The following is a 12,544-nucleotide window of genomic DNA, read 5'->3' as shown; positions in this document are numbered from 1 at the left end:
CTGAATAGATTGTGCGACCGTTAATTTCACTCTATTCTTCTCGTGCGAGATATATTAGTTGTAATTTCAAGGTGTGTGTTTTTGTGTTATAATAATCATAATGAATTCGTTTCAATGAATCAACTTTTATTTTACTTGATTTAGTAATTTTTATAAGAATATTGTATCGTTTTTTTGAAATTATCTCAATCCTATTATTCTGTCAATCCTATTAATAGATTACTAATGACAGGATAATATTGAAACAATTTTAAAACGTCAATAACTTAAATAGGATGATTTAATTATTAAAGGATAATTTTAGAACTTAACTCAAATGTTAGAAGACAAAAATATTATTTTACTAAAAAATAACGCGTGTTTTTTATAAATACTTTGTAGACATGAGAATGAATAAAGCGTAATAATATTTGCATAGCTACAAAGTTGTTGGTTGTCTATTTTTTTAGTTTATTTATTATAATTTTCTCAGTTTAAAAAACTGTTAATTAGGGGCAAATATACATTTGTTTTTTAATAAAAATAGATGAAACTTAACTATTTATAAAAATAATTAGCCAGGTCAAAAATAATAAATAGTATAGTCTGAGTGAGAAAAAAGATTAATTATGGTTGAGAAATTTTTATGTATATAATTATTTTCACTACTTAACGAATTTCACCTTAAATATTAATTTCTATTATCCCATTGATTAAGTTTAAGTGAACATTTAATATATTAAAGAATACATATGTTAAATTTAATAATAAAAAAAACACGCCTTGTTTTGGCAAAACTTAAAAAGGTTATATTTAAAACTTTGCAAGAAACTAACATCAAAACGGTCTAAGACTCCATGGCCCAATGGATAAGGCGCTGGTCTACGGAACCAGAGATTCTGGGTTCGATCCCCAGTGGAGTCGTTGTTCTTTTTTAATATTTTTCTAAACAAACAGCTGAAATTCAGAAATTCTGAATTGGATTATGCATCACCTGAAAAGACTAAATAAATAAAAAATAATCAATAGCCGCAAAATTCTGCTGCTTTCTAGTATAAGTTTTACTTTTTACACCACAGTGTTTTCCTTCAATTGGCACCTTATTTGTATCCACAATACTATGTGAGTTACAATCAGTGATTAACAAAAACAAACGCTTCATAATTTACATTATTAAGGAAAGTATAGCAATACATGAAAGACTGCTTCCCACTACTTGCTAAACAGTAAACACAACAAAAATGGCGGAAATATTTGTCATTCCACAAAACTAGAATTGATCAATAGACACTTTTCTTTCCTCATAATGAATGACCAGTTGACCACAATATGGATCCCAATAAAGTCTTGCATTGATTAAACTCGTTGGATGGGAGTTCAAGGTTAACTTTGTAATTCCCAAGAAACTGGTAGGGATTCTTCAATAGGTGCTGCATGCATGTGTGGCATTTACTCTTGAGGCATGCAGCCATATGACACATTAAACTTTAAAGGAACTTCATTGGTGCTTGCTGTTTTAGATATTGAGTATCACATGGCCTTTGCATTATTATCATGCTACGACACTCTCTTTAATAGTTTCTGAATCTCTGACTTTGCTAGCACCTGCTACAAATACAAAAGTGACAATTTGGTCAAGATAGACACACCCCATTAGCAATTTGAATCTCTCTAAGAAGCTTGCATAGTAGCTGATCCATGATTCAAATGCATTTCTATAAAAGCTTTCTGGAGATAAATAAACTTTTACCGCTCTTTTTGAGTTTGTTACGGAAGCTTCTTTTCCTGCTAAATGCCGCCTCCTGCAGTAAAATTGAGAGCTATTACTGCAAATTTTTGGAATCCATCAAATGTCTTGTGCAATTCGAACTTATACACTGAATTATTTATAGTCCATCATTGGTTTTTATTGTCATACATGACCAGCATTAACTGTAGAAGTAATTGAAGATCCAAATTTAGCATTTGAAAATTATTATGTTTTTCTAAAAAGAAATCACATCTATGTGCGCTTGTCAAGGATTATGGTTTCAAAATTTACCACAGGTTGAGCAAGTTCTCCAGCTCGACGAACGGCACGAACAAGCTCCTTGTTGGATTCAGTATACATGCTAGTAACGAGTCCGAATTGACCAGCTCTAGCTGTACGACCAACCCTGTGCAGAAAGTCCACGGCAGAAGTAGCAAAATCTGCCTGAAATGAATGCACAACAACAAGAGTGAACACCAACATACAATAAATCATAACACCAACGAAAAATTAACATTAAAACAGAAAAAGACAATAAAAGCATGCAAGCCTCATAATAAAGCAAGGTTGTGAACATTTGATATTGGTTTTTAAATTTTTTTAATAGCTTGACTTGAATGATTTCTCCATTCCCATATTGTATCAGTCCCTTCTCACTCAAGGTCTTAAAAGCTCAAGTAAGTTTCCATTTCACTCGATCTTCTGTATTATTACTGTTATAGCACTATTATTTTTTGGGGTTCCTAAAGGAGTTTGGCCTCAAGCACAAAATAGATCTATTAACTCTGTTCACGTCTACAGTGGTTACTTACCTTTATTCACTTCTTTGACATACTTCACTCTATTCCATCACAAAAATGCTCCTTTTCATTACAAACTTACCACTTGCATTGAACAAAACCATTGCATAAAAACCATGAATTCAAAATGCAATTTTCCTTGCACCTTGTTTGTCATGCATAATCTAATCTCAAAATATGGACTATGAAAGGAAAGGATATCGATTGGTGTTTCATGAAGCAACTAACGAGTTGTCTTCATGAAAAAGGTTGTGAGGTTGCTTGGATGGAAAGCTTTATTTCCATCATATTAATATTATACGCGTTATATTGATTTTGTGCATATACCTCAATGCTTCCATTTGGTCATCCTACTGGAACTGATCTTGAATTCTCCTTATTTTGTATTGAAACCTAAGGCTAGAACTAACATAGTTTTCTGGCAATCCACAAATTAGAAAATAACTGAACATGAAACTTTAAACTATAGTAAAAGAAAAAGGTACCTGAATAACATGTAATACATTAGGAATATCCACACCACGAGCAGCTGCATCGGTGCATACAAGAACACCACCTTTCTCTTCAAATTCAACCAAGGCCTGCGCTCGCTCCTCCAATGTGCAATTCTTATGATAGCGTAAACACTCAATCCCACATCGGAGCAATATCTTTGCCACAGCTTCAACAGCCTCAACAGTGTTGGCAAACACCATTGTTCTCTGGATGCCACCAGCATTATCCAGATCTGTTGGCTTGAAGGGATGACGCACAGCCTTTATGAGTTGATCAACCTGCGACTCGACCGTAACTTCAACCCATCTTTGCTCCAACCTAAAATTTGAAAAGCCACAATAACGAATCTAAATAGAAATGCAAAAACAGGAACAATATTTAGCAGCAGGCCATGACAGCTTACATATTCCAAAATATCTCTAAATATACATCATATGATTCTCAACAGAGAAAGCATGACATTATAACACTTTGTGCCTTGATTGTGAAGCCAAAATTTTCTTTTCAAAAGAAGAAAAGTGATGACTTGATCATCTTATCTTAAATGCTAACTATAATGGTGTTAGTTAACAAACTTTACTATCCTGAGTACTTTGATGTACATGACATTATTTCAGCTGAGTAACAAAGAGGGGGCAAAAAAAAAATGTAATCACTAGAAATTTGAGGGGAAATTGAAGCACCTTGGATTGTGACAATGAAGATAGTTTCCGCTAACCCACGTAGCATCAGGAAACATATGTTTCAACATTGCTCCAGCTGTTTTCTTTCCATTAACAGGAAGTGTAGCTGCAACAAAAATATACTGTTTACTGCGCTTATAAGTTTTCCTGACCCTCCTCCAGTCTTTTTGTTTAACAGATTTAGCTTCATTATTAGTATCAACAATATCCTCATGAGTATCATCATCCTCTTCTGACATGGCCTCAGGAGGATGTTCCTCTTCATCTTCCAAAGCATCATCTGCTGACAAGGAAGATTCTGGTTTCTCTGGTAAATCTCCTTTTGATTCTTTTGCACGAGACAAGAGCTTTTCATCAAAGCGAAGCAAGTTTAGCAGGCGGATCACTTTATTCTGGAAGCTCCCACAAAGAAGCATATCAGCTTCATCGAAGACCTGCCAGTTAGAAATAGAAAACATACAGTTATAATTAAATTCAACTCATAGTTTACTAGAACAGAATAGGTATATAAAATCATAAAACAAGAAAGATACCACATATTTAACACCACGCATAAATTCCATGCGGCGGCTTCTATCAGTGTCTACATAATTCAGAAGGGCAGCAGGTGTTGTCACAATTATATCAGGCTCACGAATTGGCCATCCCTGCATCAAAAAGAGAAAATTTTCTCCGTATAATAAATCAGACTATTAAAACGTGTGTATAGAAACAACCAAGCATGTAGTGTATCAGAACACAAATTCCATATAACTACAACTTCATAAATTTATAACCTGAAATACAATCAAGCCATGTTCCACCAAATAGGATCAGCTAGATAGATCACAGACAACGCATAGTGTCTTATTGTGTACAATGTTAACACTCAAGTCATTAAAACTCTGAAGATTTAAAACTCAAGTCATTAATACAGCTTGACCTAAAACCCTAAAGGAACTACAACCTGAAATACAATATATTTAAAATTAACAAGCTAATGCATCACTACCTGTCTGCCACAAATTGCTGCCACGCTAACAATTGGTTCACCATTGTCTCCACATAGACTATTAGCCATCCTGACTACCTGCTCGCAAAGCTGTACATTTGGACAAAGAATGAGGAAAACATTCTTTTGGGGCAGAGGAACTTCTTGATCAGATACATTGTGTTGAGAATGTTCATGGGTGTCCCTTAGCTTATCAAATAGAGGAACTAGATAACTGTATGTTTTACCACTTCCGGTCTCTGCTGCAATAATCACATCCTTTCCAGAAAGAACAGATGGTATTGAAGAAGCCTGAACCCACAGAATTATTTATCAACAAAGCACACATCATAAGCAATAGCATGTAATGCAGATAAAACTAAATTGAAGCCCTAAAACTAGTTATCAGCTTGCAATACAGGCAGCATCCTAATTCACAGTTTGGTTTAAGACAGCATGAAGAGAGTAGGTGTAGATATAGGTTAGTTGGCATAGTTTCCTTATTGGTTTTCACTTTTCATTCTGTTATTTTCTGTTACTAATGACAGCAACTGTTATGTGTCTTTCCTCATTACTCTTCATAAAGCAAACCTTATATTGTATTATTAGACATAAAACTGATTAGTAATATGACTAATATCAGAGGAGTTTCAATTTATGCTCTCTCTCTTTTCTTGCACTACACAATTACACACTACTCTTCACTCTGCTGCCACGCCTAAGACAGAATATTGACATTGCAACTGAGTTTGGATTTCATTTTGTCATTAGCATTTTCACAAACACCTTAAGGACAAAAACAACAAAAAAAAAAGAGGCTTTTTTTCTAAATATATATACATAATGGGTCATTCAATCTCCTAGAAAATCACATAGGGCACCATAATTCGAAAAAGGGGCATCGTGATAAGTGTTAAAACTAGAAAAGGGACCTGAACGAGAGAGGGTCTACTGAGGCCAATGTTAGAGAGAGCACGAGAAAGGGTATCAGAGAGACCAAGTGAGCTCCACGAAACGTTATCCTCAGCAAAGAAAGTGTCTCTACCCTCTGAACTTTGCGCAGATAATGACGCTGCTGTTGCTGCTACAGAGGTTGAAGAAAAGAAGCGAGCTTTGAGGAGAGAAGTGGTGGTGGTGCGGAGAAGAAAAGTGGAAGCACGGTGGTTGAAGAATTGGAAGGGAGTTTGGGGATTGTGGAGATGGAGCATCAAATTCAAAGCGGAACGCGTTAGAATCATTGTGGTTCTCTCTTGCTCGCGGCAAAATGGAAGCTTTGTTTCGCTGCACTTCCAATTTCATAGGCATAGCTTCTCGTCTTCATGGTTTCGTTATTATGGTCATGTCTTTCATACCGTTGATTTGCATTGAAGTTTGATCTAACGGTTGAAAATAATTTCTGTTAAAAATTACAGCTATTAGACTATTATCCCACCTATGTTTTTTTTTTAATTCTTATCTTTTTTTTTTTTTTTTTTTTTTTGGAATCAAAGGGAGCTCAACACACAGAGTGGAGCAATTAAAAGAGCTACATGAAAACAAATCCAATAAACCAACACCTAGTCATATTCGGTATGGCCATCAACAACCAAAGGGGTCATCACCACTCCATTCCTCAGAGTACCTAAACGACCTATTTATGATGTCTTCCACGCTGGAAGTATTATCATCTCTGAAAATCCTACCATTCCTTTCTAGTCAGGTTGTCCAGATAACCGCAAAGAACCTAATAAACCACCTCTTTCTGTCTACCTTCCTTACAGATAAATTCGTCCAGCTTTCAAAGTGATCCTTTAGTGTACCTGGAAAGCTCCACCTTCGTCCCAAGGCCAGCAGCCAAGCACACCACACCTGCCATGTGATCTCGCACTCGAGGAACAAATGAAAAGCAGTTTCCTCAGCCTTACCGCATAGCATACACCTATTGTCCTACTGAGTACTGAGCAATAACCCGGAATCTACATAGGCGATCCTTAGTATTCACCCTTCCAACCAAGACAAACCAAGTAAGCAGCTCAACCCTCGGAGGGACAATACCTTTCCAAATAGCACGAGTGAAACTATAGCTTGTGATTTCCTCCGGTAGAACTTCCGCCTGCAAAACTTGCCCAAATAACGCGGTTGAATAAACTCATGTTTTGTCAAATTTCCATACCACGCCATCCTCTTTTCCAATGGTGGGCTTGACCGACTGTAACAGCTCATGAAGCTGGTGTACTAAATCCAACTCCCATTGGAACAACTCTCTCCTCCACTGAAAGCTCCAGATCCACTCTAGCTCATCCCAAAACCCACAATCCCCTATAACAGCTTCATGAAGGGCCGAAACTGAGAAGAGTCTAGGAAACATATCTTTCAACACCCCAGGTGGCAACCAGCCATCCTCCCAGAACCGGATTTTTCTGCTATTACCGAGTTCCATAGCCAACCCGCTGATCATCTTTTCTCTCAGCTGCGGCTCACTAATTTGTAGCTGGAAAATATCCCGCCAAGGACCCCCTCTTATGGGAACTGGCTGGCCTCGCAGCATCACAGTGGGATTCATGTTGTTGCACGAGCAAACAACTTGCTTCCATAAAGGACAGTCTTTTTTTGAGAACCTCCACCACCACTTGAACAGCAAAGCTGTATTTCGAATCACCGCATCCCCAACTCCCAAACCACCTGCCTTTTTAGGAGCCATAACTATTTCCCACTTCACAAGCGGTAACCCGTTCCTCCCATCCTCTTTACTCCACAAGAATCGTCGCTGTAGGGAGATCAACTTTTCCGCCACTGCCTTCGGCATCTTATATAAGCTGAGGTAGTAAATAGGCAAGCTATTAAGAACCGACTTAATTAGGACCAGCTTACCCGCTTTGTTGAGCGTCTTTGCTTTCCACAAACCGAGCTTATCTTCAACCTTGTCAATCACCGGTTTCCATGTCTTTACCAGCCTCGGATTTGCTCCCAGGGGAATACCCAGATATCTGACTGGTAGTGATGCCTCCTTACACCCCAATAGCAAACACATCCTACGGACCCACATCCAATCACAATTGACCGGGATAAAGTTGGACTTTTCAAAATTATTGGTCAGCCCAGACATCAGTTCAAAACATCGGAGCAATCGCTGATAATTCCTTATGGTCTCCTCCTCAGGAGGGCAGAAGAGAATTGTGTCATCCGCAAACTGCAAGTGAGATAACTCGATGTGATCCCTCCCAAGTAGTAGTGGATATATACGACCATTCCTTACTGCCTTGCCAATCATTCTATGGAGAACATCCACAACTAAAACAAACAGAAATGGGGACAGCGGGTCTCCTTGTCGCAAGCCCCTTTCCATTTTGAAAGGCTTCGTAGGTGACCCATTAACAAGAACCGACATAGATGCAGAGCATACACACTCCTTAATCCACCCTCGCCATTTCTGACCGAAGCCCATCTTCTGCAGTACAATATCCAGAAAGCTCCACTTAACTCTATCATAAGCCTTTTGGAAATCCAGCTTTATTATCGCGGCACTCTTCTTCCGTGATTTCAGCCAGTGCACCGTTTCGCAGGCAATCAGCGTCCCATCATATATTTTTCTCCCCTTTACGAAGGCGCTCTGAGTCTCTCCTACCAACCCCGGCATCACCTTCCGCACCCTCCGAACCAATACTTTAGAAATTACCTTATAAACACAGCCCACCATACTAATCGGCCGGAGATCCTTAATTTCTCTGGCTCCAGTAAACTTTGGTGCCAGCGTCACCCAAGTTACATTCGAATCGCTAGGTAGCCTAGATGACTGGAAAAATCCTAACACTGCCGCAGTGAACTCCTTCCCTAATTCATCCCAGCACTTCTTGATGAAATTCATATTGTACCCATCACTACCTGGTGCCTTTGTTGACTCACAATCCCAAACAGCCGCCTTGACTTCATCAGGCGTTGGCATCGCCTCTAACTCTGTTGCCTCTTCCTCATTGATTTGCTGAACAAGCCCTTCCCGGAATCCAATCCTCGGAGAAGTCTCCAGGTGGTACAGCTCCTTATAGAAGTCCCGAATAGCAACCTTAATCCTTGCTTGGTTCCTGACCATCCTCCCATTTACCATTAAGGCATAAATCTGATTGGATCTTCGTCGCACTGAGGCTAAATTGTGAAAGTAGCGGGTGTTTTTATCCATGTCCTTTGCATGACGAGATCTTGACATCTGCTTCCAATGCAGCTCCTTTCTGATATACCATTTCTTACAGAAGCTCACTAGCGCCTTCCTCCTTGCTTCAATAGTCCCATCAGCCACTCCATTACTAACCATGTCATATGATTTTTTGATTTCATCCTCAAACTGTGTAATCCGTTGGTCTATGTCCCCAAATTTATCTCTATGCCATTGCCATCTGCTTAGCGGAGTTGTCAGAGCCTTTAACTTGTCCAGAAAATGTTCCTCTCCCAAGCTCCTCCACTCCTCCTTTACCATCCTCAAGAAGCCATCATGCGTAAACCATGATCCAAGCTCCGAAACAGTCTTGGCCCTCCTCTATACCGAGTACTGTCCATAACCATTGGACAATGGTCAGATAACCCTCTCGGCCCCCCTCTCAGCCTTGTTCCCAGAAACTCTTCTAACCACTCCAAACTAACCAGACCCCTATCAATGCGGCTACATGATTGGCCTCTGAACCAGGTGTAGGAGCGATCAGTGACTGCTAGATCCACTAACTCCATATCCTAGATCCAAGATGTAAACTCTATAGCCGATACCGGCAACGAGGTAGCGCCCTTCCTTTCTTCCAGATGAGTTATCTCGTTAAAATCTCCCATATAACAAAAAGGAACTTGACATAACCCAGATAAAAAGCTTAACTCTTCCCACGTGACCATCTTTTCCGCCCTATCATGCGGCCCATAAACTAGGCAAAAAGCATAGGAAAATTATTTTTCAGTATCACACCCTCCACACATAACCACCGAGCTCCTTTATAGCAGTTGTTCATTTGAAACATTGTTCCATCCCATAACAAAAGCAGTCCACCTGAAGCACCAACCGACCCAACAAACTCCCATTTAACCGCACCATCACCCCACAGTTGCCCTATATCAAACTTAGTCACCATTTCTTTCTTCGTCTCTATCAAACCTAGCATATGCACTTTAAACTTCTTTCGAAAACTATTTATCATGCTCAGTTTACCAACTCCGCCAGCCCCCTAATATTCCAGGAACTAAATATCATTGTAAAGCATTTATACACACCTTTTTTCGATTTTTCGGGCGACTCCTTCTTGCCTTTTCCTTCTTCTTTGCCAGCTTTTTCTTCTGAGCTATTGCCTCATTCTGTGCCTGAAGTATTGCCATAATGTCATCTTCTTCATCATACTGCATAGCTCCAGATTCCACTGCAAGCTTCCATGCTTCCCTATTTTCTTCCATTTCAGCTGTCCATCTTCTCTCGGACGATTCCGTGTCGGCTTCGCTTCCTTCATCATAACTAACCTTTCGCAAACTCTCCGAATCTCCCCCCTTACCCCCGGTCCCTACCTCTGCTGCTACATCTATACTCCCCTGAGCATCATGTATAGCCCTGCACCCTGTAGAACCCTCACAACAATCCGTCATGACACATGGCACATCTGACCCACTCCCCTTCCATGTCTGTGCCACAATTTGGGCTCCCTCCCTTGATTCACTCCCTTCCAACCGACAACACGACACAACATTTTGGCTGCCCTCACCAGCCACTAGAGATCCGGAACCCCCATCATGTCGGTTCGCTGCCAACCCATCCGCCACCGCCGGCGCCATCCCCGTACCAGATCCCCCCGTTCTGGTTTCCCGCTCATCTCTGCCCGGTGGCTCTCTTCCCTTCCCCTTCCTCGCATGGGACCTGCCCGATTCACATAGTGGCAGCCCCACGCACCCCAGACTCTCACCACTACCCCCAGCACAAGTCTCCGATCGGATCAGACTCCCTTCGCCAGCAGCGGCCATCTCTCCAGCATCATTCATCGCCGGGGAATACTGCAACCAACATCCAACCACAGCCGGTGGCCTCGCAAAGATCACAGCCTCCGCCTTGCAGTTCATGCTGGCCTCCCTCCCCCTCTTTGCACTCGGCAAATTCGCGCTGCCCTGCTCCACTACGCCAGCTTCACAGCACCGACATGGAGGAGCGCACTTCCTAGCCCTATCCAACAGCACATCCCCATCCATGTTTCCTCCAACCCGCCCGCTACTAGGTCCAAGGGAGATCTCCGTTCCTGACCCGGAATGAGGCATAGCGTGTGGGCCTCGAATGTTGGAGCCCAAACCTTCACCGTGTGGCTTGGTTAATTCATTATAGGTCATGGACCTTTGACCCAATTCACTTTGTTCCATAGCACACAAGCCCAAACGCACCTTACTTGTAATATCACCTATAGCAACCACCTGATCCTTCTCATAAGCCCAGGATTGTGTCCTTTCCGACGTGTCTTCTGCCACATCAGCCATTTCCCTTCTGAGATCAAAACCCGTATCTCTTTCCGTTACTGTGTTTGAATTTAAAAAACTGTTACTCCATTCATCAAAAATCTCATGATCATTTACAATTCTACCCTCCTCCACCTCTTTCGGCCTATTCAGCAGGGCCACCGTCTCATCCGTCGTGTCACACCCTCCCAGCTGCATGCAACTTTCATGACGATCGGCGTTACTGGCAGACTTCCCATACTGCCCTTTCTCAGCCTCAATTGCTAATCCATTCGAATACCCAATTGCACCGCTGCCCACCTCCTTAACAAATACCTCATACACAGACGAACCTACAGATAATCGGAGACTTTCTGAAATAGTTCCAAACCGCCATGTATCAATCAACATGCGTCTGGCTCGGAAGGACGTGCCCACAGCTATTCCATTATCACAAACTACTACCTCACCCCACTGCTCACCAATTGCACGGAACGTATCCTCCGTCCATACGTGTAGCGGAACACCATAACACTCAATCCACACTCTTCTCTTGTCATATCTATCATTCTCATTCCAACGGCATACCTTATGAAAGAACTGCCGTAGCCCATCTCCGCACCCTTCCAGTGCCTCCTCCGCGCTCTTTACACTATCAAATATTAAAACGGCCTTATAATTCCCCAATTCACAGATTCTAACAACGTGAGGCCATACCTTCCCGGCCATATCATTCAAAGACCTGAAGTCAATTAAACTCGTGGCACTCCCAATCACACTCCTCTGCAACCATTCCAAGTTAGTCGAATCTGCAGAAACTTTCAGCCCCTTTGGCCCCACTGTCGGCTGACTCTCCGTAGGAGCATGTGTAGGAGGATTCACTGCATGAGATGGAGGAATCCCAACTGTATGCTCCCTCCCTTCAGGATTGACCCCCACCTGCTGGTGTTGTATCCGTCCCCAGCCAAAGGATCGCTCTGTCTTTTAACCTCATCCCTCCTGAACTTAGCCTCCCCGACGAAGATCTCTTTCCCCCGTAACTTCATACGATTCATCTCTGCAATTGTCTTCATGGCTCCTCCCTTTGTAGTATACCGTATGAATGCAAACAGGTATAACATCCCATTTCTCGTCTTTCTTGCGAGATAGATGTCGTTGATCCTCCCCATCCATGCAAACAGTTCAAATAGCTCCCGCTTCGAGATATCCCCTGGTAAGCTGTCCACAAAGATGCTAAACGAATCCCGTTCCAGACAAACGTACTCCTCTCGATTCCAAACCCTTGGATCCTTTGCTTGACCGGAAGTTGGCCGATATTATACAAGTGATTTTTTTTATTCCTTCACACCATTCATCTAGATCACTCTGAAAACTTTCACTCGTTTTTTTTCACTATAAATATATATTTACATATTTAATTTATAAAAAGATAAATTAATAAGCATACTAA

The 12,544-nt window shown here is 41.1% G+C and overlaps 1 protein-coding gene and 1 non-coding gene across 4 annotated transcripts; one reads left to right on the top strand and one right to left on the bottom strand.

Moving 5' to 3' along the window:
- TRNAR-ACG lies at positions 831 to 903 on the top strand. The gene has a single exon. It is a non-coding gene; the product is annotated as a tRNA-Arg (tRNA).
- LOC107631436 (DEAD-box ATP-dependent RNA helicase 22) lies at positions 996 to 5,991 on the bottom strand. 3 transcript variants are annotated; one of them, XM_021119678.1, is made up of 8 exons: positions 5,610 to 5,991; positions 4,699 to 4,989; positions 4,241 to 4,354; positions 3,708 to 4,141; positions 3,015 to 3,342; positions 2,021 to 2,173; positions 1,730 to 1,781; positions 996 to 1,587 (listed from the first exon to the last, which is right to left on the bottom strand). In XM_021119678.1, exons 1-8 carry the CDS (start codon positions 5,913 to 5,915, stop codon positions 1,532 to 1,534), a joined length of 1,734 nt encoding a protein of 577 aa, XP_020975337.1. In that variant the 5' UTR covers positions 5,916 to 5,991; the 3' UTR covers positions 996 to 1,531. The 3 variants fall into 3 exon arrangements, with proteins under 3 accessions (XP_020975337.1, XP_016190365.1, XP_020975338.1); XM_016334879.2 differs by having other exon boundaries at positions 996 to 1,584; XM_021119679.1 differs by lacking the exon at positions 996 to 1,587 and having other exon boundaries at positions 1,781 to 1,911.

The sequence above is a fragment of the Arachis ipaensis genome, chromosome B03 (assembly GCF_000816755.2).
Source record: "Arachis ipaensis cultivar K30076 chromosome B03, Araip1.1, whole genome shotgun sequence".
Lineage (NCBI taxonomy): Eukaryota > Viridiplantae > Streptophyta > Magnoliopsida > Fabales > Fabaceae > Arachis > Arachis ipaensis.
This window is presented reverse-complemented; position numbering and strand designations above follow the sequence as displayed.